Source organism: Punctularia strigosozonata, assembly GCF_000264995.1.
Source record: "Punctularia strigosozonata HHB-11173 SS5 unplaced genomic scaffold PUNSTscaffold_14, whole genome shotgun sequence".
Lineage (NCBI taxonomy): Eukaryota > Fungi > Basidiomycota > Agaricomycetes > Corticiales > Punctulariaceae > Punctularia > Punctularia strigosozonata.
Genome location: NW_006767446.1, coordinates 139589 through 164585, shown reverse-complemented (window position 1 = coordinate 164585; position 24997 = coordinate 139589). Strand labels below are relative to the sequence as shown.

At 58.6% G+C, this 24997-nt stretch overlaps 8 protein-coding genes across 8 annotated transcripts in view; 6 read left to right on the top strand and 2 right to left on the bottom strand.

Annotated features, from left to right (window-relative positions):
* The window catches only part of PUNSTDRAFT_75013 (Nucleotidyltransferase), a gene marked incomplete at both ends in the record, with an annotated part of 1471 nt that extends 694 nt beyond the window's left edge, over window positions 1-777 (top strand). Inside the window, 5 exons of the mRNA XM_007387448.1 lie at window positions 132-304; window positions 368-379; window positions 446-560; window positions 620-667; window positions 737-777. Of these exons, the coding sequence (XP_007387510.1) occupies window positions 132-304; window positions 368-379; window positions 446-560; window positions 620-667; window positions 737-777 (389 nt within the window). The remainder of the gene's footprint in view (window positions 1-131; window positions 305-367; window positions 380-445; window positions 561-619; window positions 668-736) is intronic.
* Window positions 778-3851: 3074 nt separating this feature from the next.
* Window positions 3852-6976, top strand: PUNSTDRAFT_116033 (uncharacterized protein; the record flags this gene model as incomplete). The annotated part of the gene is made up of 6 exons (XM_007387447.1): window positions 3852-4050; window positions 4120-4424; window positions 4488-4651; window positions 4993-5072; window positions 5139-5498; window positions 5562-6976. 6 exons carry the CDS (start codon window positions 3852-3854, stop codon window positions 6974-6976), a joined length of 2523 nt encoding a protein of 840 aa, XP_007387509.1.
* Window positions 6977-7836: 860 nt separating this feature from the next.
* Window positions 7837-8960, top strand: PUNSTDRAFT_137791 (uncharacterized protein; the record flags this gene model as incomplete). Its single annotated transcript, XM_007387446.1, has 5 exons — window positions 7837-7893; window positions 7955-8042; window positions 8099-8208; window positions 8272-8472; window positions 8562-8960. 5 exons carry the CDS (start codon window positions 7837-7839, stop codon window positions 8958-8960), a joined length of 855 nt encoding a protein of 284 aa, XP_007387508.1.
* A 221-nt stretch (window positions 8961-9181) lies between these two features.
* On the bottom strand, window positions 9182-13689 carry PUNSTDRAFT_137790 (uncharacterized protein; the record flags this gene model as incomplete). The annotated part of the gene is made up of 4 exons (XM_007387445.1): window positions 9182-11797; window positions 11856-13226; window positions 13280-13556; window positions 13616-13689. 4 exons carry the CDS (start codon window positions 13687-13689, stop codon window positions 9182-9184), a joined length of 4338 nt encoding a protein of 1445 aa, XP_007387507.1.
* A 1125-nt stretch (window positions 13690-14814) lies between these two features.
* Window positions 14815-16028, top strand: PUNSTDRAFT_137789 (uncharacterized protein; the record flags this gene model as incomplete). Its single annotated transcript, XM_007387444.1, has 4 exons — window positions 14815-15114; window positions 15168-15212; window positions 15262-15312; window positions 15366-16028. 4 exons carry the CDS (start codon window positions 14815-14817, stop codon window positions 16026-16028), a joined length of 1059 nt encoding a protein of 352 aa, XP_007387506.1.
* A 721-nt stretch (window positions 16029-16749) lies between these two features.
* On the top strand, window positions 16750-18839 carry PUNSTDRAFT_137788 (uncharacterized protein; the record flags this gene model as incomplete). Its single annotated transcript, XM_007387443.1, has 7 exons — window positions 16750-16791; window positions 16845-16940; window positions 17160-17475; window positions 17531-17835; window positions 17889-17933; window positions 17983-18033; window positions 18087-18839. The coding sequence occupies 7 exons, from the start codon at window positions 16750-16752 to the stop codon at window positions 18837-18839; spliced, it is 1608 nt and encodes a 535-aa protein (XP_007387505.1).
* Window positions 18840-19233: 394 nt separating this feature from the next.
* PUNSTDRAFT_146020 (uncharacterized protein) lies at window positions 19234-21106 on the bottom strand (the record flags this gene model as incomplete). The annotated part of the gene is made up of 3 exons (XM_007387442.1): window positions 19234-19881; window positions 19938-20961; window positions 21042-21106. The coding sequence occupies 3 exons, from the start codon at window positions 21104-21106 to the stop codon at window positions 19318-19320; spliced, it is 1653 nt and encodes a 550-aa protein (XP_007387504.1). The 3' UTR covers window positions 19234-19317.
* Window positions 21107-23894: 2788 nt separating this feature from the next.
* On the top strand, window positions 23895-24641 carry PUNSTDRAFT_146019 (Non-heme 11 kDa protein of cytochrome bc1 complex). Its single transcript, XM_007387441.1, has 5 exons — window positions 23895-24074; window positions 24147-24283; window positions 24346-24364; window positions 24420-24489; window positions 24558-24641. The coding sequence occupies exons 1-4, from the start codon at window positions 23913-23915 to the stop codon at window positions 24456-24458; spliced, it is 357 nt and encodes a 118-aa protein (XP_007387503.1). The 5' UTR covers window positions 23895-23912; the 3' UTR covers window positions 24459-24489; window positions 24558-24641.
* The last annotated feature ends 356 nt before the right edge of the window (window positions 24642-24997 follow it).

The window sequence follows — 24997 nt, the reverse complement described above, 5'->3', positions numbered from 1 at the left end:
GAGAGTGACGTCACCTTATAGGCATTTGCGCCGCCTGCTCCGTGCGTTGCGCGAGGGTACGTCCCGCATCGTATTGGCAGGGGGGGGGGGGATCGTGCTCACAGTGCGACGTCGTGGTTATTTTTTTGCAGCGAAAATTATCACGGAGGATTTGGCGGTGCCGAACTACGACGAGCTGGACGGGCTCGAGGGGTGTTACCGCGGGCTGTGTCGGTTGCCGAACGTCGAGGGCGCAAAGCGACGCAGGATCGACTTTTTGACGGTGCCCTGGGAGTGCCGTGGAGCCGCGTTGCTGTACTATACGGTGAGCGATCAGTCTGGTTGACTAGCTGTGCGGATGGTAAGTTGATCGTTCGTTAAACCGCAGGGCGATGATATCGTGCGTTATGATTTCTGTTGTCGTTTTTTTGTGTGGGGAGATTGACGACCGGGGTCGCTCTGGCAGTTTAACCGCTCGATGAGGCTGAAGGCGAACAAGATGGGATGGTCGCTGAACCAGCGGGGCCTGTTCGCCAACGTGGTGCGCGATCCAAGGGATCGGAGGGTCAAGATGACCCAAGGTACGTCTCGCCGCCCGTCCACTGCTCCCCGATCGACTGGATCGAGATCGTGAAACCAGGGAAACGGATAGCAGGGGCGACGGAGCGCGAGATCTTCGAGAAGCTGGGTGAGTGGGTGGTGACGGGCCGTCTTCTCGAGTGCGGGACGGGGTCGTTGATGCGGTGACGGCTTTTAGGGGTACCCTGGCAGGAGCCGCACGAGCGGGTACGGAACTGAATGGGAGGCACAGATGCGTGCATGTGCGGGTGCGCGGTCGATGCTGCTGCATGATCACCGCCGGGGGGTTTGTGGCATGTAGATCCTTCGGTGGTTTGCACGTCTTGTGTTGTCGGTTCATCGTTCGGCAGCAAACTTTCATTGAACGGAGGATTGAACCCTGAGGCCCGGTCAAAAGTCGCACGGCGCGGAACGGCGGAGAACTGCGATGAGCAGTGTGGAGCGGTGCACGCAAATTCCGCCGCTGAGCGCTGCCTCGAGCACGCTGGCGCCGGAAAAGCGAAATAAGAAAGTGTCTGCAGCGGCGCTGTGCAGTGTGGTGTGGCGCAGAGCAGCGCGAAACGGCGGCAGCCCACGTAGACGAGATCCGCCAATATGCGCCTGTTCGCGCCGCTCGATTATTCCACCACATATTATTATAATGCGCATATATTGCAATTTACAATATATGCTATACGATTACCGGGCTACAAACAGTGCACAGTGTGACATCAAAGGGTACTTACCCACGTCGATATCGTCCCCGGAAGTGTCTGAAGCTGCGCCTTCATCCACACGACTCGTGCGGGCTGGGGTGCATCCGTACATGCAAACCATTGTGCGATATCTGTGATTTATGCCTTATGGGATGCCCAGCCCGCGGAGAAAAGCCTGTGGCAAAGGCAAACGTGAGCAGGTAAGTGGAATGGAACATAATAGGCACGTACGACGCGCTGGTGTTATTCCTTGCAGCATTAGTGCGATCCAGGGCGGCGAGAAGCTGTGTATATGCATATATGTGGAAAACCTGGGATGCATGAGTTTTACGACCCGAGGGGAGTACCTGCTTGACTTGCTGACCTAGGCCCCAAGAGATGAGCACATATAAGGGACCAAAAGACATGTACTCACTATGCACTAATATTTGTGATCTAAGGATCACAAATCCAACGCCGTGTATCCATGGGAGTTCCCTGGCTATTCGATTAATCTGCGTGAAGTGGGCTTCAGTGAATTGGTGCATATGAGCGGCATGAAGACTTCTTGGGCAAGCACAGGCACCTCGGTAAACACGACAATCTTCTCTCACATGCACCCTATAAGCCATGGGTCAATAGAGGGAAGAGCATGTTACCATGGTTACAAACCGTCACATAGAGCCGATAGTCGCCAGAAGGGGATGGATGTGGTCGAGGACAAAGAGACGATTGGAGTTCGTCGACTCTTCCGACTCTCAGAAGAAAAGAAAAAAACGAACACGTGATCAGGCGAGATTCCTTGTCGTTGTACAGTTGCAGAGATTAGATTGAAAGAGTACGAGAACCGAGCAGCTCAGAGCGAGGAGACAACGGACGTTGTACCAAAGAGTAGAGGGCCGCACCTAATCGGGAACTCCGAACGCGCCCTCGCATTGCCGCGCCTTTCTGCGCCGCCGAAATAATCACATCGCCGCCCTGCGCTATCCACCGCCGACTCACGCCGTGCGACTTTTGACCGGGCCTGAGGGCTGAGGGTCGTGTTCGGTTGGGGATCGCTCCCGTCCGCTTTAGCTTCTGCGAGCGTTTGGATCAACCCCACGGTGAGCTATCAGCGGTCCGAGATGCGAGATGCCGTTCGAGAATCACTTTCAGACGCATGAAGAGAAATGGCGCCGAACTCCCGGGGAAACTCTCCTCAAACGTGCGCTCCAATTGCGGTGCGTCGTTTGGTTGCTCGGTGTTTTTCGATTGGCGTACGAAAGAAGAGGGTTGCCGGTAGGCGGTCAGCTGCTGGTGTCGGTTGAGTTCGGTTTTACGCCGACGATGGGATGGCGATCGAAGGGCCCCAAGCCGCTGGCGATTGGTATTGATTGACGAACCTTCGTGGGCGAAGGGGACGCGGCTTGCTTCCTTCTTCGTCCCCCGCGCGCCCCTCTTTCTAATTCTCGGTCAGGCTGATGCTGCCGTGCTTTTGGGTTTGCGTTTTTGCATTGGCGTTGCGCGTGCGGGTCGGCCCACGTTTGTCGCCGTACATGCGAATGCGATTGCGCGACGTTCTGCTTGATGGGCGGCGGGGTATGTACGGATTGGGTTTCAGTTGCGTTTCACGGCTTTTCCATTTGACGCTAGACATCGCGTGCGATTGATATTTATTACAAGGGCTGCGGCTCCTTATATATATATGTATATAGCTCGTTTGGTTTTTTTGAACCCCCCAAACGCGGCTATCGACGCCGTGCCGGACGATCGGTGCGAGCGAGCTTTTCACGCGAAGTGAACTGCGCAACGCCGAAGGACAAACGTGGGCAAGCGCGAGCCGGGAGCGCGGTGCGCCACTGATCGTGACTGCCCTGGCCCTTATTGAGCGCGCGATGACGAGTCCCGGCTCATGGATATAGAGAGACGGGCTGCCGGGGATCCGGACTCTCGCCTCTGAGAAAACGCCAGTTGGAAGGAAAGGGGCGAGCTTTGCGTGAACGTCGGCCAGCAGTTGGAGCACAGACACTACTGCCGAATGGAGGGCGCGGACGTCGCCGGATGAATGAGGCTGCCACCATCGTGGGCATCGCCGACGACCAGGGTGCGGCGGAGCGCGAATGCGGGGATGGGGGTGGCAGGTCACGTGGCCCCCTGCTCGCTGCTCGCCGGGTCCGTGGGCTCGGGTTTCGCACTCCGGCGGCGTGATAACAGACACCCCAGCGGCTGGCCCCCCCTCCCCCATCTTTCCTCCTTCACATGCTCCCGGGCTCACAGTCGTGAACTACCCACAGACCAACGATGTCGGGCGCAACGAACGTGGACGCGAGCGCGGGCGAGCCGCTGCAGGTCGTGCCGATGGTGCTCCAGCCCTACGACCGGGACAGACTGTGAGTTTCCTTTTCCTCTTCACGCGCCGGCCGGCCACCTGGGCGCAGGATGAGAGAGCCCCCGGGCCCGCGTTTCCCGAGTCTGAGTTTGCCGTACGTGGGACGCGCTCGCCCCCACCGTTCCAACGCCGATCCGCTCTTTCGTTCTGTTGTTCTCGCCCGTGTCGCCTCGTACCTGGGAATACGCTCACTGATCTCCCTCTTTTGCTCTCCCCGTCCCTCTCCTCCGCCTCCTCACCACCCCACGACCATGGTCCCGCTCATGCTCGTCGACGCCGTGCCCGCCATGGCCATGCTCTCCGTCTCCTCGCACTCGTCGCCCCCGCCCTCGCCGTCGTTCCCGATCCCGACCAAACCGACCACCTGGATCCCGGCGCCCCTCGACGACAGAGAATACGAACTCACCATGCGCCAAGAACCGAAGCAGGCCCGCATGTGCGGCGTCGGTGGTGTGTATCCTCCCTTCATCGTTTGTGCACCGCGCATCGTCCCTGACGTTCACGCCGTCGGTCCTGGAGTCACCGCCGATCGACGACCCATCGACCCGCCCCCGATCGTGCAACTGCGCGTCATCGACCGCGCGACCCGCCGACCCCACTCGCCACCGTACCTTCCGCCTAGCGTCCACGAGCGCCAACAGCAACAACAGCAACAGCAAGCCGCGTCCTCGTCCTCGTCCGGCGCGGGGCCGTCGCACGACCCGGACCCCGACACGGGCCGGGAATCGCTCACATACGCCCACAGCTTCCTCCAGAACCCATACTACTTCATGTTCGCCAGCCTCGCCAAGCCCGACGACGACACCGAACTGCACTGGCTCAAGGTGCGTGCATTCCCATCGCATATCGCTTGCTCTCGAGATTGACCCCGCCCGCCGGGATCTAAGGACGGCAAGACCTGCGTCACCACCGGCTCCGTCGTCTCTTCTCTCTACCACCTTAAAGACACCGAGAACGGGAACCAGGACGCCGGCTTCTTCGTTTTCCCCGACCTCTCCGTCCGGACCGAGGGCTCGTACCGGCTCAAGCTCTCGTTATTCGAGGTCGTCGGGTGAGTATTTCGCCCCTGCCCCTCCTCCGATCCGCACATCGGGAACCGCTTTTTGAAGATGTAGATTTCCTCTGGACGACGACGACCTGACCAGGCCCGAGTGAGTATCGGTGTGTGTTGCTGGCCGATCCCCGTTGGCTGTGGTTGCTGCTTGCTCGGAGAGCCGAGGTCGTCGTGCCGCTCTTCTTCCTTTTGCCTTCCTTCCGTCATATATGCGTGGTTCCGAATTGTTATTATTATACCCTTTTCTATTTTTGAGCGCATATATGCGTTCATTTGCCGTTATTCTCTGGCGGCTGCGTGTGTCTGTGCATGGCGTTCGTTGCTGACCACGTCCCCAGATCCAACGTCCACCACTGCAAGTCCATATTCTCGGCGCCGTTCTACGTGTACACGGCCAAAAAGTTTCCGGGAATGGAAGGTCAGTGACGTTTCCCGTGCCCATGTGGTCGCCTCGTCTCACCCCCACCCCTCCGTCGGCTCGCAGAATCCACCACGCTCTCGTGCTCCCTCGCCGACCAAGGTATCAAAATCCGGATCCGGAAGGATATCCGTATCCGCAAGCGCCCGGGCCAAGGCACCGGCACCGACCAGCAGATGCAGATGCAGCCGCCGCTCCCGTTGCCCATCCCCGCCGGCGGTACGGCGCCGCAGCCTCTGCCCGCACCCGTGCCCGCGGAAGAGCTCGAGGGCGACGTCGACGATGCCCGGAGAGGCCGCCGGGTCCAGAGCGGGTCTAGCAGGCGCAAGCGCGACGCGAAGCGGACGAGGCTCGACGATCCCGACAGCGACGAACCGTCTTCGCCTATCCAGGCGCCGCGATCGCCTACTACGTCGCCCCAGCACGGTGCGCCGTCTTTGTTTTATACACTGACATGTGACAGGTCACTGACACTCATATTCTCCCTAGGTGGCGGTAGTGCCGGACCGCCTGCGCCGCTTACGCCGCCGGGCGGGGGCAACACGGTGACTCAGACGTCGCCGACCGCGGAAGGAGCCAGCGGGAGCAGCAACTCGGCAACCAGTCGTCCGCCGTATCCGTACCCGCCCGCCCCGGGCCCGTACCCCGGCGCACCGCCCATGCACGCTCAGAACCCGCTCGTGCACCACTACCCCGGGCCGCCGCCTACCGTCGGCGTCGCGCTCACGTCTGCGCCAGGCCCGTACGCCGCCGCACCCTCGCCGTACCCGCCCCCGCCGCCGGGTGGGTGGGGCGCGCCGCCGAGCGTACCCGGGTACCCGTATTGGTACCAGTACCCGCACGCGCCGCCGCCGCCGCCGATGACGCATCGCGGCTCGGAGCCGTACCCGCCGCACCCGCCGCACCACTACGCGGGGTACCCGTACCCGCCCCCGCCGCAGCCCTACCCGCCGTACTACGAGCAACACCCGGCGTACGGGCACGGACCGCCGCCCGGCCAGGGCGGGGGACATTCCGGCCAAGGATACGAGCCTGGTCCTGGTCCCGGCCAGCAGCCGTCCCAGCAGCAGCCGCAACCGCAGACGTCGACGTCGACCTCCCCGCCGTCGTCGTCGTCGTCGTCGTCGCAGGCCCAGCAGTCGTACGGGCAGCAGATCCCGCCGCCGTTTCCGTACGCCGCGCCGGGCAACGGCGGGAACGGGCACCCGTACCCGGCGTATTCGCAGAGCCCGCCGATACACCCGTCGTACCAGCATTACGGGCCGTACCCGCCGCCGCCGTACGCGCAGCCTTTGCCGCCGCCGCATCCGCCGACGGAGGGAGGGCAGTGGACCGCGCCGCCGCCGCCGCCCCATGGTCAGCAGCAGCAGCAGTCTAATCCGACGTCGGAGCAGGGGCAGTCGCAAGGACAGGGGCCAGGGCAGCAGGCGCCGATGCACCACGGCTATGGATCGTGGGGGAGCGCGCACGGGCCGGGCACGAACGCGCAGGGCGTCGGCTCGGGTGCGGGCGCGGGGAACGCGCGGGGAGGGATGCCCGGTGGCGCGGCGTCGGAGTACGACGGGGCGCGGATCCAGCTCGCGCCGCTCCGGACGACGATGAGCGTCGACCCGGCGATCGGCATGCGCGAGGGCGAGTCGAGCGGTCCGCCGACGCCGTTTTCGACGCCGCCGCCGGTGGCGGGGTCGGCGCCGCCTCCTCCGGCGTTGTCGCGGGAAAGCAGGATGGAGGGGGGGAGGAGGCGGAGTCGGTCGAGGGAGGAGGAGAAGGGGAGGGGGCAGGGGCAGGGGCAGGGGAGGGGGTATGAGGAAGGACAGAGGAGGAGGGCGAGTCCGGGTGCGGAGGGGCGCGGGGGGAGGGCGATGTCGATCAGGAGCATCATCTCGGATCAGCCGCCGCGGTAGGCCCGGTGCTTTGGGGAAGGTGAGCGGCTCGGCTTTTGATTCAGGAGCGAACCGTTGCTCATCCGTGACCTTTTCCGATATGGCAGGTATATACTCCCTTGGCGCGCATACGCGCCTATAACAGAGGACGACGACGGTTGCGTCGGACAATACCACCCACCCTCCCCTTCTCTCTGGACTGTCGCGCTCCTCGCCTGGTCGTGTAGGAGAAGTCACAACGGACGGAAGGCGATACACGATCTCCACGAAATCCTCATACACATACCGAGTTTAACACCACTTGTTCACGTCGCCGCGCGTCATATCCATACATCCTGTTCCCAGTGCTCCCATCCATTCTCTTGGTTCGTTGATAATATCCGTCTTAAGCTGTAGTCGTAATGCTGTACCGAAAGCCTCTTTGTTTTTTTATTACCTTTGGGTCGTTGTGTTCGTGTGCCGCAAAGCAAAGCGCCTCTTGGGGACAGCGATCGCGATTTGGCGTACACAGCTTCTGACCGTGCGAGCGCCCACCGAAGAGAGTGGTTACCTCGTGTTCGCCTTGTTGTAGCGCGTAAACATGGCTCGAGCAGCCATGTTCTCCTCTCCGGTTGACGACGACGACGGGTGCTAGCTAGCATTATTTTCTCTCCTCATTGTCCTCTGGCCGAATTGTGTGGGGACAGCACGCAACGCTGCATCGGGCAGGCATTGTGTTTTTGTGGAACCTCGGCCGGGCCACTCCTCCGTACTGCTGTTCATGATTGCGTTCGGGCCACGTTGAAACTTGAGGACCCGATTTTGTTGAAAAGCCGACGAGTTGCGCTCGCGCGTATCTACCTGGACCGCCGCCCCCCTTCAACTGATCCGAACAAGCGTCGATGGACTGTCCGCTCCTAGTATGGATGCTGTCGCTCAGCCGAGACGTGACGCGCGAGGTGTGCATCTTGCCGATTGCCCCATGCTTATCGACGGACGAAACTAACCTGCTGATATCAGGAATACGATGAATGCTATAAGCTCGTGAAGGAGTGCATACCGGGCGCACCGGAAATCAAGCATGCCCCGGACTCGAACGAATCACTGCGTGAGCCACCTCCTCCTGGCATCGTCCATCATCGACCTCAACGAGGTGTATCGCAGGGCAAGTCCTATGTCAGATGATGCCCCTTCTCATGATGCGACATCGAAGAGTGCCCCGAGCACAGTGGCGGGATCGGGTCACTCCCAACGGGAAACACTGGATAGAACAGGTCTGCGCTCCCCTTCGTTACGTTACGTCGACGACGCCGACTGACAGAGTGTTGTGGCTGTAGGATCCATCGGGCATGCACCCCGAAAAGTATCTACGGTCCATGATCGGCTACACGACCGCCAGCGAAGGCTCGCTCGTGGCCATGTCGATGGTGCAAGGCCGCCAACGTGAGGTTGTCAACGTCGGCCTCGGCATGCGCATGATCGCGCCCGAACCCCGCGACGCGCCCGTCGCCGCCTACGTCGAGAGCCAGGCGCACAAGGTACATCTCTCACATCCACCGCGATCGTCCTACACGCGGAGCACTGACCTCCTCCTCCCTCCCTCCCCCCTCCCCCCCTTTCGTCACAGCTCACCGAGTTCGAGCTCGGCTTCCTCCGCGGCGAGCCGGACGAGGTCGCGCTCCGCCGGCTCTGCATCCTGCTCTCGCTCAAGGGCGCGTACATCCAGGCGATCGGCCAGCCGCTCGGCTTCGACTGGTCCCGGCTCGAGTTCAACATCCCGACCCAGGCCGCGCGCGGCGACGGCCACCCGCTTACGGGCTGGGAGTTCCGCGTGTTCCGCGCCGAGCTCGGCGTCGTCCGCGAGGGCGAGCTCGTGCCCGAGTCGTACCAGTGCGCGACCGCCTTCTTCCGCGGGACGAGCGAGAGCAAGTTTGTGTGGCAGGAGAACCAGAAGGAGATCGAGAGCTGGGTCCAGTTTTTGAACATCGAGCAGATGATCAAGGTCATCCCCAAGCTGTCTGCGTAGTGGCTTCCATTTAACCTCGCATTCCGTATCTATCTCAATCTCTTTGCAATCGCCGAGCCTAGTTGACATGTACCGAACGAATCCCCCCATGATAGATACTTCGCTCGTGTTTCTGCTTGATATCGAATATCTGACGAATGTAGCCCAATGATTATTTGCCGTACACAGTTGTAATAGTACAATCAAAATACTCGATACACGAAATAGCCGGAGGACCAGGATCACGCGATATCTCGCCTGACAGCGGTCTTCAGCAGGCTCAGTGCGCCGACCTTAGCGAGCTTTCCGAGCTGGTTCAGCGTACTGTCCGGCTTGGGGACGTTCGCGGGTGGGTGTTGGTACGTCGTGGGGTGCGAGTACGACTGCGCGTGCATATGCGGGGGTCGGTGCGGCTGGGTTTGTGTGTGTGGGTAGTGCTGAGACTGGGCGTGCGGATGGTGTTGAGTCTGAGTCTGGGGATGATGTTGGGTTTGGTTGTTCGGATGGTGTTGAGCTTGGACGTTCGGATGATGTTGAGCGTGAATGTTCGGATGATGCTGACCCTGGACGTTTGGATGGTGTTGGGCCTGGAAACTCGGATAATGCTGACCCTGAAGGTTTGGATGGTGTTGGGTCTGGAAGTTGGGATGGTGTTGCGGTTGATTATGAGGATGATAAGCAGGCGTCTGAGCGTGCGGATGCTGCTGGAGGTGGGCCGGGGGATGATGTTGCTGTGTCGTATGCGGGGCGTTGTACTGGGGATAAGAGTTCATGTGCTGAGGATGAGGCGGTGTGTGTGTATGCGATAGCGCTGCGCTCGAGACGGGACTGGTCGTGTGATGAGCATTTCCGGCGCCTGCATGTTGTGCGCCCTGAGGGCCTGGGTATGAGTTGGTATGCGGGCGATGTGGTTGTGCATGGGTTTGAGCAGGCGGATGTCCACCAGGATACGCAGAGGGCGAGTAGCTGGGGCTGGCGCCGGCGGGGTGCAGTGGTTGGGAGGCCGAGTGGTTCGGCTGATGGTTCGGGATGGCGGGAGCGCTATGGGGTTGCTGGGTTCCGTGATGCGGCGCGTTGTAGCTGGTCGGTTGGTAGCCAGTCCCACCTGCAGGCTGCGAAGGATGGCCGGGATGCTGCGGCGAATGATGTGCCCCCGAAGGGCCGGTATGCTGGTGCTGCACAGACGGATGCGTGTTGTGGGTCCCAGGATGGTTCGGCGTCCATTGGCTTCCTCCTGAATTACTCTGCCCGGGAGGCGAAGGAGCGCCGTGAGAGGACGGTGGATGCCCGCCTGACGAAGGTTGCGACTGGTGAGAAGGATTATGCTGAGGGGACGACGCCGATCCGGCCTGCCCGCCGAAACTTGAAGCAGGGGTAGTAGAGTCTTCGTAAGACGTCGGCTGATAACCAGCACCTGTCTGTGACTGGCCGAAGTTGCTCGAGATCGAACTTGATCCGCCATAGCTCGTCGATTGATAGCCATTAGAAGGTGCAGGCTGAGAATATCCTGGGCCGTTCTGAGAGGGATACGCGCCGTCGCCGTACCCAGAGCCGCTCTGCGCCTGCGGGGCGCCTCCGCCTGTGGAGAACGCGCCGCCGACCCCGCCATTCTGCGCCGTGGTCTCTGCGGCCTGCTGTTGCATCTGCTGTGATAACTTCATCAGTTCCTCCAGCCTCTGCATCTCCGCCTGCTGCTCGTGCGCCGCGGCCGCGTTCGCCTGCTGCTGCAGCTGCTGAGACATCTTCATCAGCTCTTCCAGCCGCTGCGCCTCTGCGCGCCGCTGCTCTTCCTCCAACCGCGCCGCCTGCTCCTCGTACTTGTGCAACTGCGCGAGCATCTCGTGCTGCTGCTGCGCCGCCTCGTGCTGGGCCTCCTGTTGCTGCTCATCAGCCTGTTGCTGTATCTGCGCGAGCTGCTGCTGGAACTGCTGCTGCTGTTGGTCCGCCCCTTGCTGCGAGTCCTGCATGTACTGGTCGTACGTCTGTTGGTACGTCTGGTCGTAGGACTGGTCGTAGGTGTTATTCACGATGTCGCCCTGCGGACCATAGCCATAGGCACCCGCGCTTGGGTCTTGACTGAGGTCCGGGCCGTAATAGGGCTGTTCCTGCTGGTCGATGTAGGATGGCTGCGAATACGGGTCATAACCGCCACCGCCGCTGTTATCTCCAGAGTTGTCCGAGGAGCCAAGGGCGGACGAGACCATGTCGCCGAGACCACTAAAAATCCCGCCGCTGTTTCCACCACCCGAATTGTCCGATGAACCAACTACAGACGAGATGACGTTCCCCAGCCCATTGAACAGCCCGCCTCCTCCTCCTCCACCACCTGTGGAATAGTCCGTTTGATCGTACGTGTAGCCACTGTTGTCGTTATCGCCGGAAAACATGCCCGCGGCGGCGTTGCTCACAGCGTCGACGATCCCGCTGTTGTCGCTGCCGCTAGAAAACATCCCTGCGGCAGCGTTGCTCACGACGTCGGTAATCCCGCTGCCATCATTCGAGTTGAGGTACGCGCCGGTCATGAGGCCGACAGCGCCACCCAAGAGGCCGCCGACGAGGTTGGGGTTTCTGCGCACGGCGTTGCCCATGTCGGATAGCAGGCCGCGGTCGGTCGTCTGGGGCGACTGGGATTGCGGCGGAGAACCGGTAGCTTGGGGTTGGAGATACGGTTGGAAGGAGGGTGTACCGGGGCTCGGGCTCATCCCTGGCGCGCTGTGTTGCATGACGGGCGGGGCGGAGGGTGGCGGGACAGGAGCGGTGACCGTGTTTTGGTGCTGCGATCTGGTGATGGCAAAGTCGGGCACGTTGGTGATCCGCGTCGAGGTCGTGGGGTAAAGAAGAAGACCAGGCGCAGCCGGCTGAGGATGGAGGTCAGATCTGAGTCTAGGCGTGAGGGACGAGAGACGAGAGACGTACCACGTCCTGAGATGCTGGTGGCGACGCTCGGGACGAGTCGTAAGCGCTGCTGTACATGGGATCCGATATAGGTCCGGGAGGGGCAGACGCAGGGGGAGAGGCGGGAAATCTGAAGGGCGTGATGAAGCGCGAGTTACGCGAGTCCGCGGGCGGAGACGAGGGAGGGCCGCCTTGGGAGCGCTGGGGAAGCGGCGGCGGACTCGTCGGGGGCGTCTGCGACGCGAACGAGCCTGACTGCGAGTGCGACGACGACGGACGCGCGCTGGATCCGGTCCTGCGCGTCGGGAGCGGGGGCGGAGCTGGAGAGGAACCGGGAGAGGCGCCGGACGACTGCGCGACGTCCGCGCTGTAGAACGACATGGAGAGCCTCGTTGCGTGGATCGAGCGCTGCTGGAGGACTCCTGGCGTGCGAGGGGACTGCGGTTCGACCTGAGGTTGCGGTTGAGAGCCGTGTTGGAAGGCGGGCGCGGGCGCTGGGTCCGTCAGCCGTGCGGCGTGGATCGAGCGTTTCTGAAGAAAACCTGACCCACGGGGCTCCGCTTCCGGAGGCGTTTGCGCTTGAGGCTCGGGTGCGGGTGCGGGTGCGGGTGCGGGATCAGGATCGGTTTGGTTGACGACGACCATGCGCTGCGCGTGCATCGCGCGTTTCTCGAGCGCGCCGAGTGGGCGGGACGACGCTGGGGGAGGGGACGACGATGAGGGCCCGGAACGCGAGGGCAGGGGAGGCGCGTAAGCTGGTGCGGGAACGGGCGTTGCAGTAATAGCTTCAGAGGCTGCTGGAGGCGGCGAGGGGCTGCTCGTAGTCGGGGCTTGGCCGTTTGCTGTGGGCCCTGATACAGGCGGGGTGCTCGCTTGCGCTTGGGTTTGGCTTTGCGCGCCAGGCGTCGGGAGGGGGCGAACGGTTGACGGTCCAGCGTTCGCATCACTCGTTGAAGGCTGCAATACGGCCAACTGTGGGGCGTGGCCGTCCGGGTCCTGGTTCGCGACGTAGAAGGCGTGCTTTTCGGGCGGGACGGAGACCGAGCCGGAGGAGGAGAGACTCTCTTCGAAGGTGGGCGGCGGGAGGTCTGAAGTACCGTCCCGTTCGTCGGCGGGTGGAGGGAAATATGAGGAGGCGGACGAAGATGAAGGTACGAGGGGTGGTGGGGACGCGGCGTAGGGTGAGTTTGAAGCCGGTGGTGGGCTTGCGGGTGCGGAGTTAAGAGGTGGCCATCTGTCAACGGACGCGGGTGCTGCGTTAGGGGCGATAGATGTTCGGGATTGGGTGCGTGTAAACTGATCGTTTCCGGTGCTGGCGCTCGATGTGGTAATCGGCTGCGGCGAACTCGTCTCGATCTGGGCAGGTGCGCGTGCTACGTTGGGTGGAGCATGCTATTTGTCGCGTCAGCGCTGATGAATCGGTCTCAGATATGCAGAGCGCTCACCGTTTGAGGAGGAGGCGTGGGCGCAGACGTGGCTGGCAGAGCGCTTGCGTAGAGATCGCGCGCAGTGACGGAGGTGCGCGTCGCCGGCAATGCACTGGCGTACAGTTCGCGCGCTGAGAGTCCTCGTCGGCCCACGAGGGGAGGTGTTGGGGCCGCGGTGCTTGTCTGAGACGATGACGACGCGTGGTCTTGGGTCGTGCGTTCAATCGAGTGAACCACTCCCGACGAGTAGAGAGACGGAGCCGATGGCGGCGTCGCGTGCGCTCCTTGAACGAGTCTACGGCAGTAAGAATCGATCAGTATTCCAGCCTGCATCATCATGTACGAATAACCCACCGAGGGTCGTAGGGTGCTCCTCGATGCAAGCTGAGGCTCGCGAACCCTTGCTGGAGACCGGGCGGGAGCGCCATCGTCGTCGGAAGAGCTCAAGGATGGTGGGGATGGTCACCAGGTGTTTCTCATATATATGACACAAGCCAGGCGGTGAGTATGGGGTGCATCTGGCGCGTGTTGCACCGGTAGCCTGCCGTTTGACAGATCCGCTGATTCACGGGCGTCTAACGCGCCAGGCACGCCTTCCCAAGATTCCCGGAAATTGCCTCATTCATCTGTACGATGACCAAATCGATCGACTTCTGCCTCTGAGCTTGAGCGAGGGATGCACTTGGTATGCACAGGAAATGTCAAGAGCTGCATGAGATGAGTTCATCAATGATATCAGCGAGGCCGTTCGACAGCTTCCTGTTCGAGGCGTCACGTACGCGTCGATTGTCTCCATCGTTTTCCGCAAGATCCAAGGACACCATTTTACGTGTGTTACGTGTGTTTAGGCTCGAAAGGACGCGGGCGAGACACAACGAGGGAAAGGTACGGCCAGGTACGCAAGTTGCACCCGTCTCCGCTGTTGTCGGCACGAACTGCTGCATTTTCCCACGTCGACCTCCTCCCCGATTACGACGACTACGGGAACTCTCACGCTCGGCGGTATCTTATTGAACATAGGCAGGCGACCTGCGAGTCTAATCGCCGTTGACGATTGTTAGGAAAGGACGATTCTACAACTTCGCTCGGTCCAGAACGATTCACGCCAACAGAAGTTCTTCACCAAAGTTCCTCGGTCCTCCGATTTCCCAACTCGGTTCTTCCCGCCCCCTCTGCCGTCGGCGTTGCCACCGGATCCTTATCCACACCATCGCGTTCGACGTGTGCGCGTGACGAATCTAAGACGAGCGGCCCTTCAGAATTGGATCTGCGACGAGAATACGAGGAAGGGATACAGAACGATCCGGACGTGAATAACCAACGTGTCCGCATCTAGAAATCGGAAACTGGGATTTGCCATCTCGACGGGGCATACCTCTCAGCATCGATACCCAGAAGTGAAGTACGCCCTTATGTCAACGCGTAATCCCATCGTCAACCGTACCAGGGACGTCTCTCTTCTGGCTACCGCCGTGCGCGACGCCATCGAAGGCACGAATATTCTTACGCGTACATCTTCATTGAGATGACCGTTCTTAGCAGGGCATAGAGACATGTGGTTCTCCGGCGTTCTGCACAGAAACATCAGCCCAAGCAACATCATCATCGCCCGAGAGACAGACGGTAAAGTGGGGTATCTCATTGACCTTGATTGCAGTCATGAATTCGAGAAGTGGATCGAGTTCCCTGCCGCAAATATAGACAATTATCAGGATAAACCGAGCCTCCTCAGGAACGCCAAGAACGAACTTGGACTGACTATCACGGAGGATACCGCATTGAGGCTGTTAGCTGACTTCACACTACGCAACGCTCTCAATTTCCTGGCCGTAGCCCGAAATATGTGGGAGAATGTACGTATCCGAACTTCAAGCATCTATCGAACAGAAGTTGATGCTGCACTCAGATGCCAGACTGTATCGTACCTGAGCCTGATCCCGATCCCAAACGTGTTAGTGCAGGATTTGCTTTATGGTTTTTCATTGCTGAACCTAAGACAGAGGTCGTGTCCCGATACGGGCGATGGATCAGATAATGCTCTGATGCGCACAGTAAGGTCCAGATTAGCATTTTGTACGTGTCGAAGCCTCATGTGATTACAAAGGGCACGAAGTCTTTCATGAGCGGGGAACTCGTCTCTCCTGGATTTCCATACCACCCCGGCTTCGGACGTTACATCGTCGTACGGGGTGTCATCCACGACATTGAATCTTACTTTTGGGTTCTTGTTTACCTCTGCCTCACGCGCACGGGTAATGGTGAATGGCGCGACGAGCTGCTCGAGGATCCGCCCGAAGACGACGTCCCAATGAAGATCCTGCATAAATTCGTCTACTGCTTCTTTGATACGTCGGAGGAGATAATGCTGAATGCCAACAAAACTGCCCTGTTTAAGAGGCCGGATGACGTGGAGAAACACATTGTTAAAGCCTTCCATCCCGACCTGATATGCTTGCAACCGCTCGTGCTGAGTTTTTGGAAGCTGCTCGCTTTCTCGTACAGGACGTACAACGATCTCATACCCGGAGTTATACACGCGCAACTTCTCAAACTCTTCGACGAGGAATTGAAAGGTATCAAACAGCAGTTCGAGGCGCAAACGCTTGATGTGGCTCGCTCTAGCTCAGACAGCCAGCCTCCATCCGCATCCGAGGGGCATGTTGACGATGTCTCGTGCACGATGAAGCCCGTACCCAGCGTCCATGCACAATACGATAACGGTCATCACATCCGTTTGCCTAAGAAGGCCAGAGTGGAGAACAACTGAATTATGGTAGGAACTTAAGCCTGCTTGTCGCTGGTTGAGCTGATAGATCATATTGGGTAGCACATCCTCGAGGTCGCCGTGGACAACACAATTTACAAGCCTTCCCCTCGGCTTCGCTCGCGCCGTGCTTTACTTATTCATCGTCACGATGCTATCCCACAGCCGGGATACCGAGGGTATCATGGCACCACCTTGCTCTGATTGTAATCTTCATCGATCTCCCCGGGCTATCGGCAATCGTACTGTCTTGACATGTTGATGCTGTCTTGGCCATAGGACAGCGCAAGTACATACCGAGCTCAAGAGCGTTTCTGGGCCACCGAAGTGCGTGTTGTAGTACAGGATTGCGATAGGGTATCGCACAAGACGTGCCTGTGGTCTTGACAAGTTGCTATCTTTGTTTCGTACGTTTACGTCAGCTTAGGGTCAACCAGTTCTATCTAGTCTACACGCAATTGCGATCTAGTAACCTATTCATGGATAGATGCGTCTATAGCTGTATTGAAATACACGTGTCCTCGGTGTGTGTCAGTGCGTTGGCTCCATCCGTTGTGCCAGCCGACTTCGGCAAGTCCATTTACCAGACGCAGTGGAGGATCATCGTTCGCTCAGCGGATGGAGAGGTGGAGGAATTCGACACTGTGGATTCCCTCAGTCTCGCGCGTTCAGCGGCGATGTGCGGCAGCGGGACTACGGTCTCGGTGTCCTTGACATTGTAAACATGCCAGGCTGGTATGTTTACAATGTCAAGAACACCGACATGGTACGGTAATGTCACTCCTCCCCGTCTTCTTCGCCGTTGCTGACTGTCTATAGACTCAGATGTATGCCCTGAAGCGGATGTGGCGCGATGAATCGAGGCCTAGCAATCTACCCGATGGGTCCCCCGTCGTACACTGTAGTCTTTCGACCGTAAGTTCGTCCCCTGTCCCGCCTACCTGCGAACCAAACCTATTCGCCCATTTGTCCCCTGTCCCCTTCTGGTATTTTGCCCAATTACTGACCGTGGGAGACTCATGGGTCTGACTGTGAAAGTTTGAGGATCACTTGGCGAAATTTCCACGGGCCCGAACTTGGAGATGTCCCCTGTCCCCAGGGGGTCTGGCCGAACTGACGGTCGAAAAACTACAGCATATTAAGTGGTCCAGAACTGCTTATCCTCGTGACGACACTCTCAATGCGATCCGGCGAGGCATAACGGCGAAACCAAAGGATTTGGAACCGGGACAGGACGTCAATCGGAAGAAGAAGCTTGCTAACGACGTGAATGTGAACGACCAACGCGTCCATATTTCCGTAGTGAACGGTCGCAATTTCCCCATCTCAAAGGGATACACGCCTCAGGCGCGAAATCGGACGTATACCCTTATGACTACACATGGCCCTGTCATCAAACATTTCAATGACGGCCCTCTTCTCGCGCGGGCCATGCGCGACGCCATCGAAGGTACGATGAATCCTTCTACGGGCATGTCTTCGTCGGTCGTGACTGTTACTCGCAGGGCACAGAGACCTGTGGTTCTCTGGCGTCCTGCACCGGGATATCAACCCGGACAACATGATTATCACACCAGAGACCAAGGACGGCAAAGTGAGGTGTCTCACTGATCTTAATCACGGTAAAAAATTCGAGACGCGGATCGAGTTCCCGGCCGCGGAGACAGACGACTATGAGGATGTGCTGTCCTTTATCAAGAAAAGGCTTGGCCTGGCTGTTGTGGAGGATACCACATTGAAGCTGTTAGCTTACTTTGAACCACTCGAAGCACTGCGGTTCTTGAAAGAGGCTCGACTTGTGTGGGAGAATGTACGTCTCCAAACCTCAAGCGTCTTTAGAACAGAAGTTGATGCTGCACGCAGATTCCGGACTACATTATTCCTGAGCCAGATTCCGATCCAAGACGCGTAAGTGCAGGATCGGCTCTAGGGTACCTGATCATTGAGTCTCTAACAGAGATCATGGCCTGATACGGATGATGGATCAAAAGATGCTATGATGCGCACAGTAAGGTCTCAGTCATTGCTTCGGATGTGTTGCAGCCTCATAAATCCACCAAGGGTACGCTGTCGTTCATGAGCGGGGAACTCATCGCTCCTGCGATATCGACATACTCCGACCGCTTCGGACGCAACACAGTCGTACAGGGTGTCATCCACGACATCGAATCTTTCTTTTGGGTTCTCGTTTACCTCTGCCTCACACGCACAGGTAAAGGTCGATGGCGCGACGAACTGCTCAAGGATCCGCCCGAAGACGACGTCGCGAAAAAGATTCTGCATAACATCGTTTACTGCTTATTCGATGCGTCGGCGGAGGATGTGTTGAAGGCCAACAAAACCGCCCTGTTTACGATGCCTGACCACATGGAAGAACACATTGTTAAAGCCTTCCATCCCGACCTGATATGCTTGCAACCGCTCGTGCTGAGTTGGTGGAAATTGCTCGTTTTCTCGTACAGGACGTACAACGATCTCACACCCGGAGTTATACACGCGCAAGTTCTCAAACTCTTCGACGAGGAATTGAAAGGTATCAGACAGCAGTTCGAGGCGCAAACGCTTGATGTGGCTCGCTCTAGCTCAGACAGCCAGCCGGCATCCGCATCCGAGGGGCGCATCGGCGATGGTTCGCGAACGACGGCTCCAGAATTCAACATCAGGTCCCCCAGGCCGAAGGCAACACGCAGTTCGCGGCTGTATAACGGGGATCCTCCACCGGATCCGTTCGACGTGGTGTCCGGCGCCAATACACGATCCAATACCGGCTCTCCCACCCCTGCGCCCAATAGGGCGAGGTTGGGGGACAATTAGATTCTGGTAGGGGCTCACCGCTGACCATCGCTGGTTGAACTGACAGATCGTGACCTGCAGCACATTTTCGAGTTCGTCTCGTACAACGTTATTACGAGTCTACCCCAATGCATCGCTCTCATGAAGCTTCGCTTATACGCTGTCGCAATGCTGTCCTACGCCCGAGATCCAGAGGAAATCGATGACGCCGGTTTACTCTGTGCCTTCCAACGTCTCTCTTGTTATCCACAACTGCGCTTTCTTGGATTTTCTCATCCTTTTGCCCTTACAAATTGTCATCGATGTTTGTATATCTATCACGAATTTATGACTATCATGACTATATGATCAAACATCCACGTCGCTTGTCATCTCCTAGTGGACAGCAACCGCTCTTCGTGCACTTCATTATTTGCTTCGTTCAAGAAGGCGCGCAAGTCTTGCGCCCCTCACTCGGATTTGACGGACTACGCTACTTTCTATCCCGCCACGTAAGACACTACCGACCGAGTATGAACGCGCCGGTCCCTACGCTCTCGAGCACGATGTTCTCCCCCACGATCTTGGCCCCGGTATCCAACACCTGCTTCAATTCAGCCCTCGCCGCCGCACGGAGCGCCGCCGGAATAGGCACCGTCTTCGCCTCGTAGTTGAGGTTCGTGACGAGGAGCAACGCTCGCGAGCCGACCGTCCACGACGCGACGTCGACGCGATCCGTGGCGCTCTGCGCGTACTCCGCCTCGGGACTGAAGATGAACGCCTTGGCAGGCTCGAGCGCGGCGGCAAGCGCGGACGCGGCGGCGAGCAAGTCGTCCGGCGCGGGCTGATCCCACGCGACGACGCCCGTCGCGCCGTGGTTGATCGCGAGCGCGGCGGTCACGGTGTACTCTGCTCCGGTCGGGTACCGCTTCCAGTACGTGTCGTTTCCGAAGGCTTGGGGCACAGTCCAGACGGACTGAGAGAGTTCGCGGCCGAGGATCTGCTGGCGAGAGTGGAAGGAGTCGATCCGGTCGGAGATGTCTTCGAAAACGCCCTTGCAGTTGTCGCACCCGCAGTCACCGTACTGGAGTGATTGACGTATCAGCAGCAGCGATGGAGGGAAGGGGATAAGAGACGTACATCTGGGGTGCAGACCGTGCCCCACTGCGAGCTGAATGTGAGGTTGTTCCCGATCATGTACACATCCTGCATCACGATGTCTGCGCCGGCAGAGTACTCCGTGAAGTAGTAGTCCTGGCAGTTGAGCACGAGGCTGACGGGGTGGTAGCCCGAATCGAGGCCGTAGATCGTGTCGTACGCGAGCTGGGTCGCGTTCTGCGGATCCTCCCACCCGTCGGGCTCGTCCCCGGTGTACCACAGTAAGAGATTCGGCCGGTTTTTGATCCGATTCACCTCCTCCGTGACGCCAGTGAGGTTCGTGTACGTCCAGCGCATGTCGTACATGAGGTAGAGACCGAGCTCCTGCATGCGCGTGACGACGACGTCGAGCGCGGTGAGGTTGTCGAACGTCGGGATGGGGTGTACGACGGTGTAACCCGCGGCTTTGATATCGTCGAGCGCGGTGAGGTTGTCTGCGAGGAAGCCGCCGAAGGAGGTGTAGAACCCGATCGGGAAGACGGGGGCGTAAGGCCCGTCGGCGCCCGTCGCGGGTTTAGCGAGCAGCCCGCCCGTGCGCATGTCCAGCTTCGTGACGCTGCCATTGGTGTTGTCCGGGAGAAAGGGGACCTTGGCGGACGCCTTGAAGGATTGCTTGCCGAGAGTTGCGCTGCAGGTAACGTCCAGCGGGGTCGTGCTGGCTTTCAGGCCGGACAGCGAGAAGGGAATTTCGAACTTGGACGCGTTGAGCGGCACCGAGGCGCGCGCGAGGGTGCCGTGACCGGCGAGAGTGATGGTCACGTCCAGCTTTTGGGAAGAAGGGTGGCCCGGGAGGGCGATCGGCGCGGCGTTGGCGATGTGGGAGAAGGTGATCGGCGCATCAACGAGGATGGCGCCTTTGGTGCCTGCATGAGCGTCAGAGACGAGGTATGGTTTGATTGCGGGGCCGCAGCGCAGGGCGAGGAGAGGGCTGGAGGACGTGGCAGGGGTGGGGAAGTTGCCGCCCGGAGGGACGATGGGCTGCGTCGCCATGTAGTTCTTGCCGCACCTGCAGACGAAGACGGAGGTGTATCAATACCACGTTCATGACATGTAGCTGGCACGAAGCTCGATAGAGAGTGCACATACCATTGCGACTGTGCAGAGGCTAGCGCGACGAACGCGGCGAGGAATACGCTCGTCCTTGCAATCATCTTGGCTGCCTGAGGACGTCGACAGAACCACACCGACGCATTGTGGGGAGCCTATGCTGACGGTGGGTATATATCGTGCGTCTCCTGGAGATACTAGATGATAGGATTCCATCGGGGCGGGAGTTCCGAAGCTGGACCATGCTGTCGATGATGCCCGACGCGGCTCGCCTGCCTTCGCGAAGGGCGCCGCGTGATGAGGCCCTGGTATTTGTGTCGGACGTCGGCAGATAGAAGGCATCTGGTATAGGCCGGTATGTATCATGGCGATTGAGACGGGGGGTCAGCAGATGAAGGGAGTACCGTTGACGATCTTGCGCCCCCGACGCCATGCCCGTGTCGCCATTTGACCAAAATTTCTCATGACAACTTGCCTACATCAACGTGGCTGGAGCCTCTTCGTTCGCGCCTTCTGGCGCTGCTCGTGTCCGTTTACGCGTGGAGTTCATTTGAGACCGCCAAAGGAATCGGCTGTGACTGTCTCATCGACACGAGTTTATCAAGTCCAACTGCGTTGTAAAACACGCTCAAAACCGTTGTCCAAACCGGTCGCAGGCTACTTTAATGGACGAGCCCATGCCTCTGGGCATCATAAAAGCATTCAGGACCGGCCCCAAACGATCACTCTTTTTAGAACTTCAATTGAAATAACAGAGGGGATCGCAGCTCCTAGTTTCACCCGCTCTTCCTTGGGCATATCGCTCCTAGTGTTGTGCGATGCAACAGGAAATGTCCGCGACTTGGATGAATCTATCGATATCCTACAGATTGCCATGGAGGAATATCCCGTTCAGAGCTCCTTCAGCATGTTCTCTCGAAGCTGCTCGATGCACGCAATCAAGTGCCGTTTTGAGCGCTTTGGCGCTCCGTCGGACCTCACGCAAGCCTTGAAACTCGTTCAACAATGTCGGGAACTAGACTTACCCGACTGGCTTCTCTCGAATTGTCTACTCATCATTTGCGACTTGTACCACGTGCAGTCTGCAGTGCGGATCAGTTTCGGAGAGAGTTGCGACTCACAATACCTCCAAGAAGAGCTGGCTGCGAGCGAAGAACTGTTGCGTTTGCACCCTCCAGGTGCACTAGCATATCCGAATTCTCTTCTCGCTGCCGGAAGAGCGCTATCCAAGAGAGGGTAGCTCAGTAGTTGCCTGTCGGATTTGGAGGCGGCTACGGAACACTGTCGAGCCGCGCTTTCAACAGGTATGCTAGGTGGACTCAACCTGATGGAGTTGCACGATACGATGGCCGACATTCTCCACGCTCGGTCATGTTTAGGCGGCGGGTCTGATCTGCTGTTAGAAGCAATCGAGCACCGAACTATCGCGTTGAAGTCCGCACAAGGCTTCCTTCCCGATGATTCCGCGATCGCGAGTCGCCTTGCGCATGATTTGCGCGCGCAGTTCGTCCTGACTCGCGACAAAGAGAATCTCGATCGTTGTATGCAAGCACACTCACTCGCAGCAAAACACGCGCACTCGAGCATTGGAACATGTCTCAGATATGCTCAAGAATGGATAGAGCGGCAGACGATACGCAAGCATTGTCGGCCATCGGCGTCGGAGGCAATACGCGAGCATTTGGCCGTTCTCAAAGTGACAGCACGCCATACCACGTATGGCCACTCCCGCAAATTCGTAAATTTGCTTGCAGAGCTTTGGGATAGCATCGTTCATCCTGTCTTCGACACACTGCGATATTCGGTGATGTTATTTTACACGCTGGCGGCCACAGACACGCTTACTGACATTACTCACAGTACAAAGCAGGCGAGCGACGCCCTCGCATATGGTGATGTCCTACGGGAGTATTTGAATTCCTACCGCTGCACGCCGCGGGCATTTACGAGGGAGATCAGCCTGTTTGCGCTTCCGATATTGCAGTTTCTTCCTATACGCCCACGTTCAGTGCTCTACTTGACGCACGCCAAGAGAACGGCGCTAGTCTTTCGGCGAACAGGAAGGTCGCTCTCCTGTCTCAACCAAGCGCCCCAGGCGTAGCGCCGCTGCCGATGACGGTTGAGGAAGTGGCTCAGCTTTCTTCAATATATCCACGCAAGTCTATGATCGGTTCATAAGGAACAGTGTCGGAGGTATCCATGGCGCTGCGTGAAGCATCCATTGTGCACTTTGCATGCCACGCGCAACAGCGAGCCGATGACCCTCTGGGAAGCGGCTTAGTTCTTCAAGACGGGATGCTCACGGTCGCCGACATAGCGCGCATCGAGATGCAACACGCCATGTTTGCGTTCCTCAGTACGCGCGAATCGGCAGCGGGAGACGAAGAATTGCCCGATGAGATCATACATCTGGCCGGGACAATGCTGTTCGCCGGTTTCCGTTCTGTGGTTGGTACTATGTGGTAAGCGGGCCTTGTTTCTCGTCTGAAGATGAGAGCTGATGAGCAATATACGCATGGAAATGTACGATATCGACGGCCCTGATGTATACAAGGAAGTCCACCAGGCGCTGTTCAGAGGCGAGGAGATCGACATGGACGCCGTTCCGTACGCGTTGGATGCGGCGATACGAAAGTTACGAGAAAGCGGAGCGCCACCAGAGCGATGGGCCACATATATTCAGCTGGGTGCATGAATGTGCGTCTTTGAGTAGTCTAGTCTGTAGCCTCTGTGTATAAAACATGGAGAAGGGACGAGAGCCAGTGAGGGCGCGCGAATTGGGAAGGGGGGCAGTGCTTTCCTGTTATGGTGCTATTCCCACGGACGGCGTCGGGGCTGGCCAGAGTCTGCGAACCAAACGTTCCGTTCCGAAAAGCTTGAGCAGGATATTCACCAGTTGCTACACTCGACATGAGCTTGACGGACCTCCTCTCATCTTTCCTGGGCACTGTGCACGCAGACGCACCCGCGGAGGAGGATAAGGGTCAGGCGGACAAGGAGTCCGCGCAGGAGGAGCCAGAGGCCGAGGAGGAGAGCCCCGCCGCCGAAGAGGAGGAAGAGGAACCTGAGGATGTACGCGCCGAACTTGAAATACGGTCTGCTAGAGACAGACCCAGCTAACTACACATTCATCCAATTGTGTAGATCCACCCCGGTCTGCGGGAAGAGTGCCAGCAGAGCGCGAAGTGCGCACCTCTGACCCAGCACTTCCTTCACTGCCAAGAGAAGGTTTCCGCCGGAGAAGGATTCAAGCACGAAGACTGTGTAGAGGAGCTCTTCCAGTAAGTGGCGAACGACATTCTGAAACGAGTCGGCACCCTAGTGACATCCTTCCGTATCCCAGCATGATGCACTGCGTGGATGTGAGTCGCGGCCAACGCCGTCAACCACATAACATGCTGATTATACCGCCCGCAGAACTGCGTCGCACCAAAACTATTCAGCAAGCTGAAGTGAGGGCCCAGGTATCATACTTGGCATTCGTTAGGTGCGCATATATCAATATGTATCCAGGAGCCTCGCCTCTTACCACACTTCTTCGCCACTTCTTCCCAGATATTTAGATACCGTGCCCATCATTCTTCCATGCATGTACTCTGCAGGTCATGCTAATGCAATACACACAATACATTCTTGTTCTTGCGCTGAGCATTCCCCCTTGCCGTGGAAGCCCAAATGGCTCTCCCTCTGTCCCACAAGCTGACTCGTGCGCGATGACCTGGATGCATGGCGAACGTCGACACACATGAATACGATCCATGATGCTATCAAGCTCTCGGGTCCTGGTCGGCCTCCGCCATGTCACCTCGGAATTGCTATACCTGCTCTCTCGCCGACCTCGGCTTTTACGCGCCTATTATCTTTACCACCTGTGGTCCCTGGCCTGCAATATCCTCGATAACATTGGCCGTTCGTCCGACTTCTGCCGAGCTTGCGCCCGCCCTATGACGCCGTCATCCATCAGAAGCACCCACGTGATCGCGACGCGCAACGCA

Excerpts from the sequence above, each read along its gene's own strand:
- PUNSTDRAFT_146019 (XM_007387441.1), top strand. The coding sequence starts at position 23,913 with ATGAGCTTGACGGACCTCCTCTCATCTTTCCTGGGCACTGTGCACGCA. Across the intron at positions 24,075-24,146 it reads AGGAAGAGGAACCTGAGGAT|ATCCACCCCGGTCTGCGGGA; the intron begins GTACGCGCCGAA and ends CCAATTGTGTAG.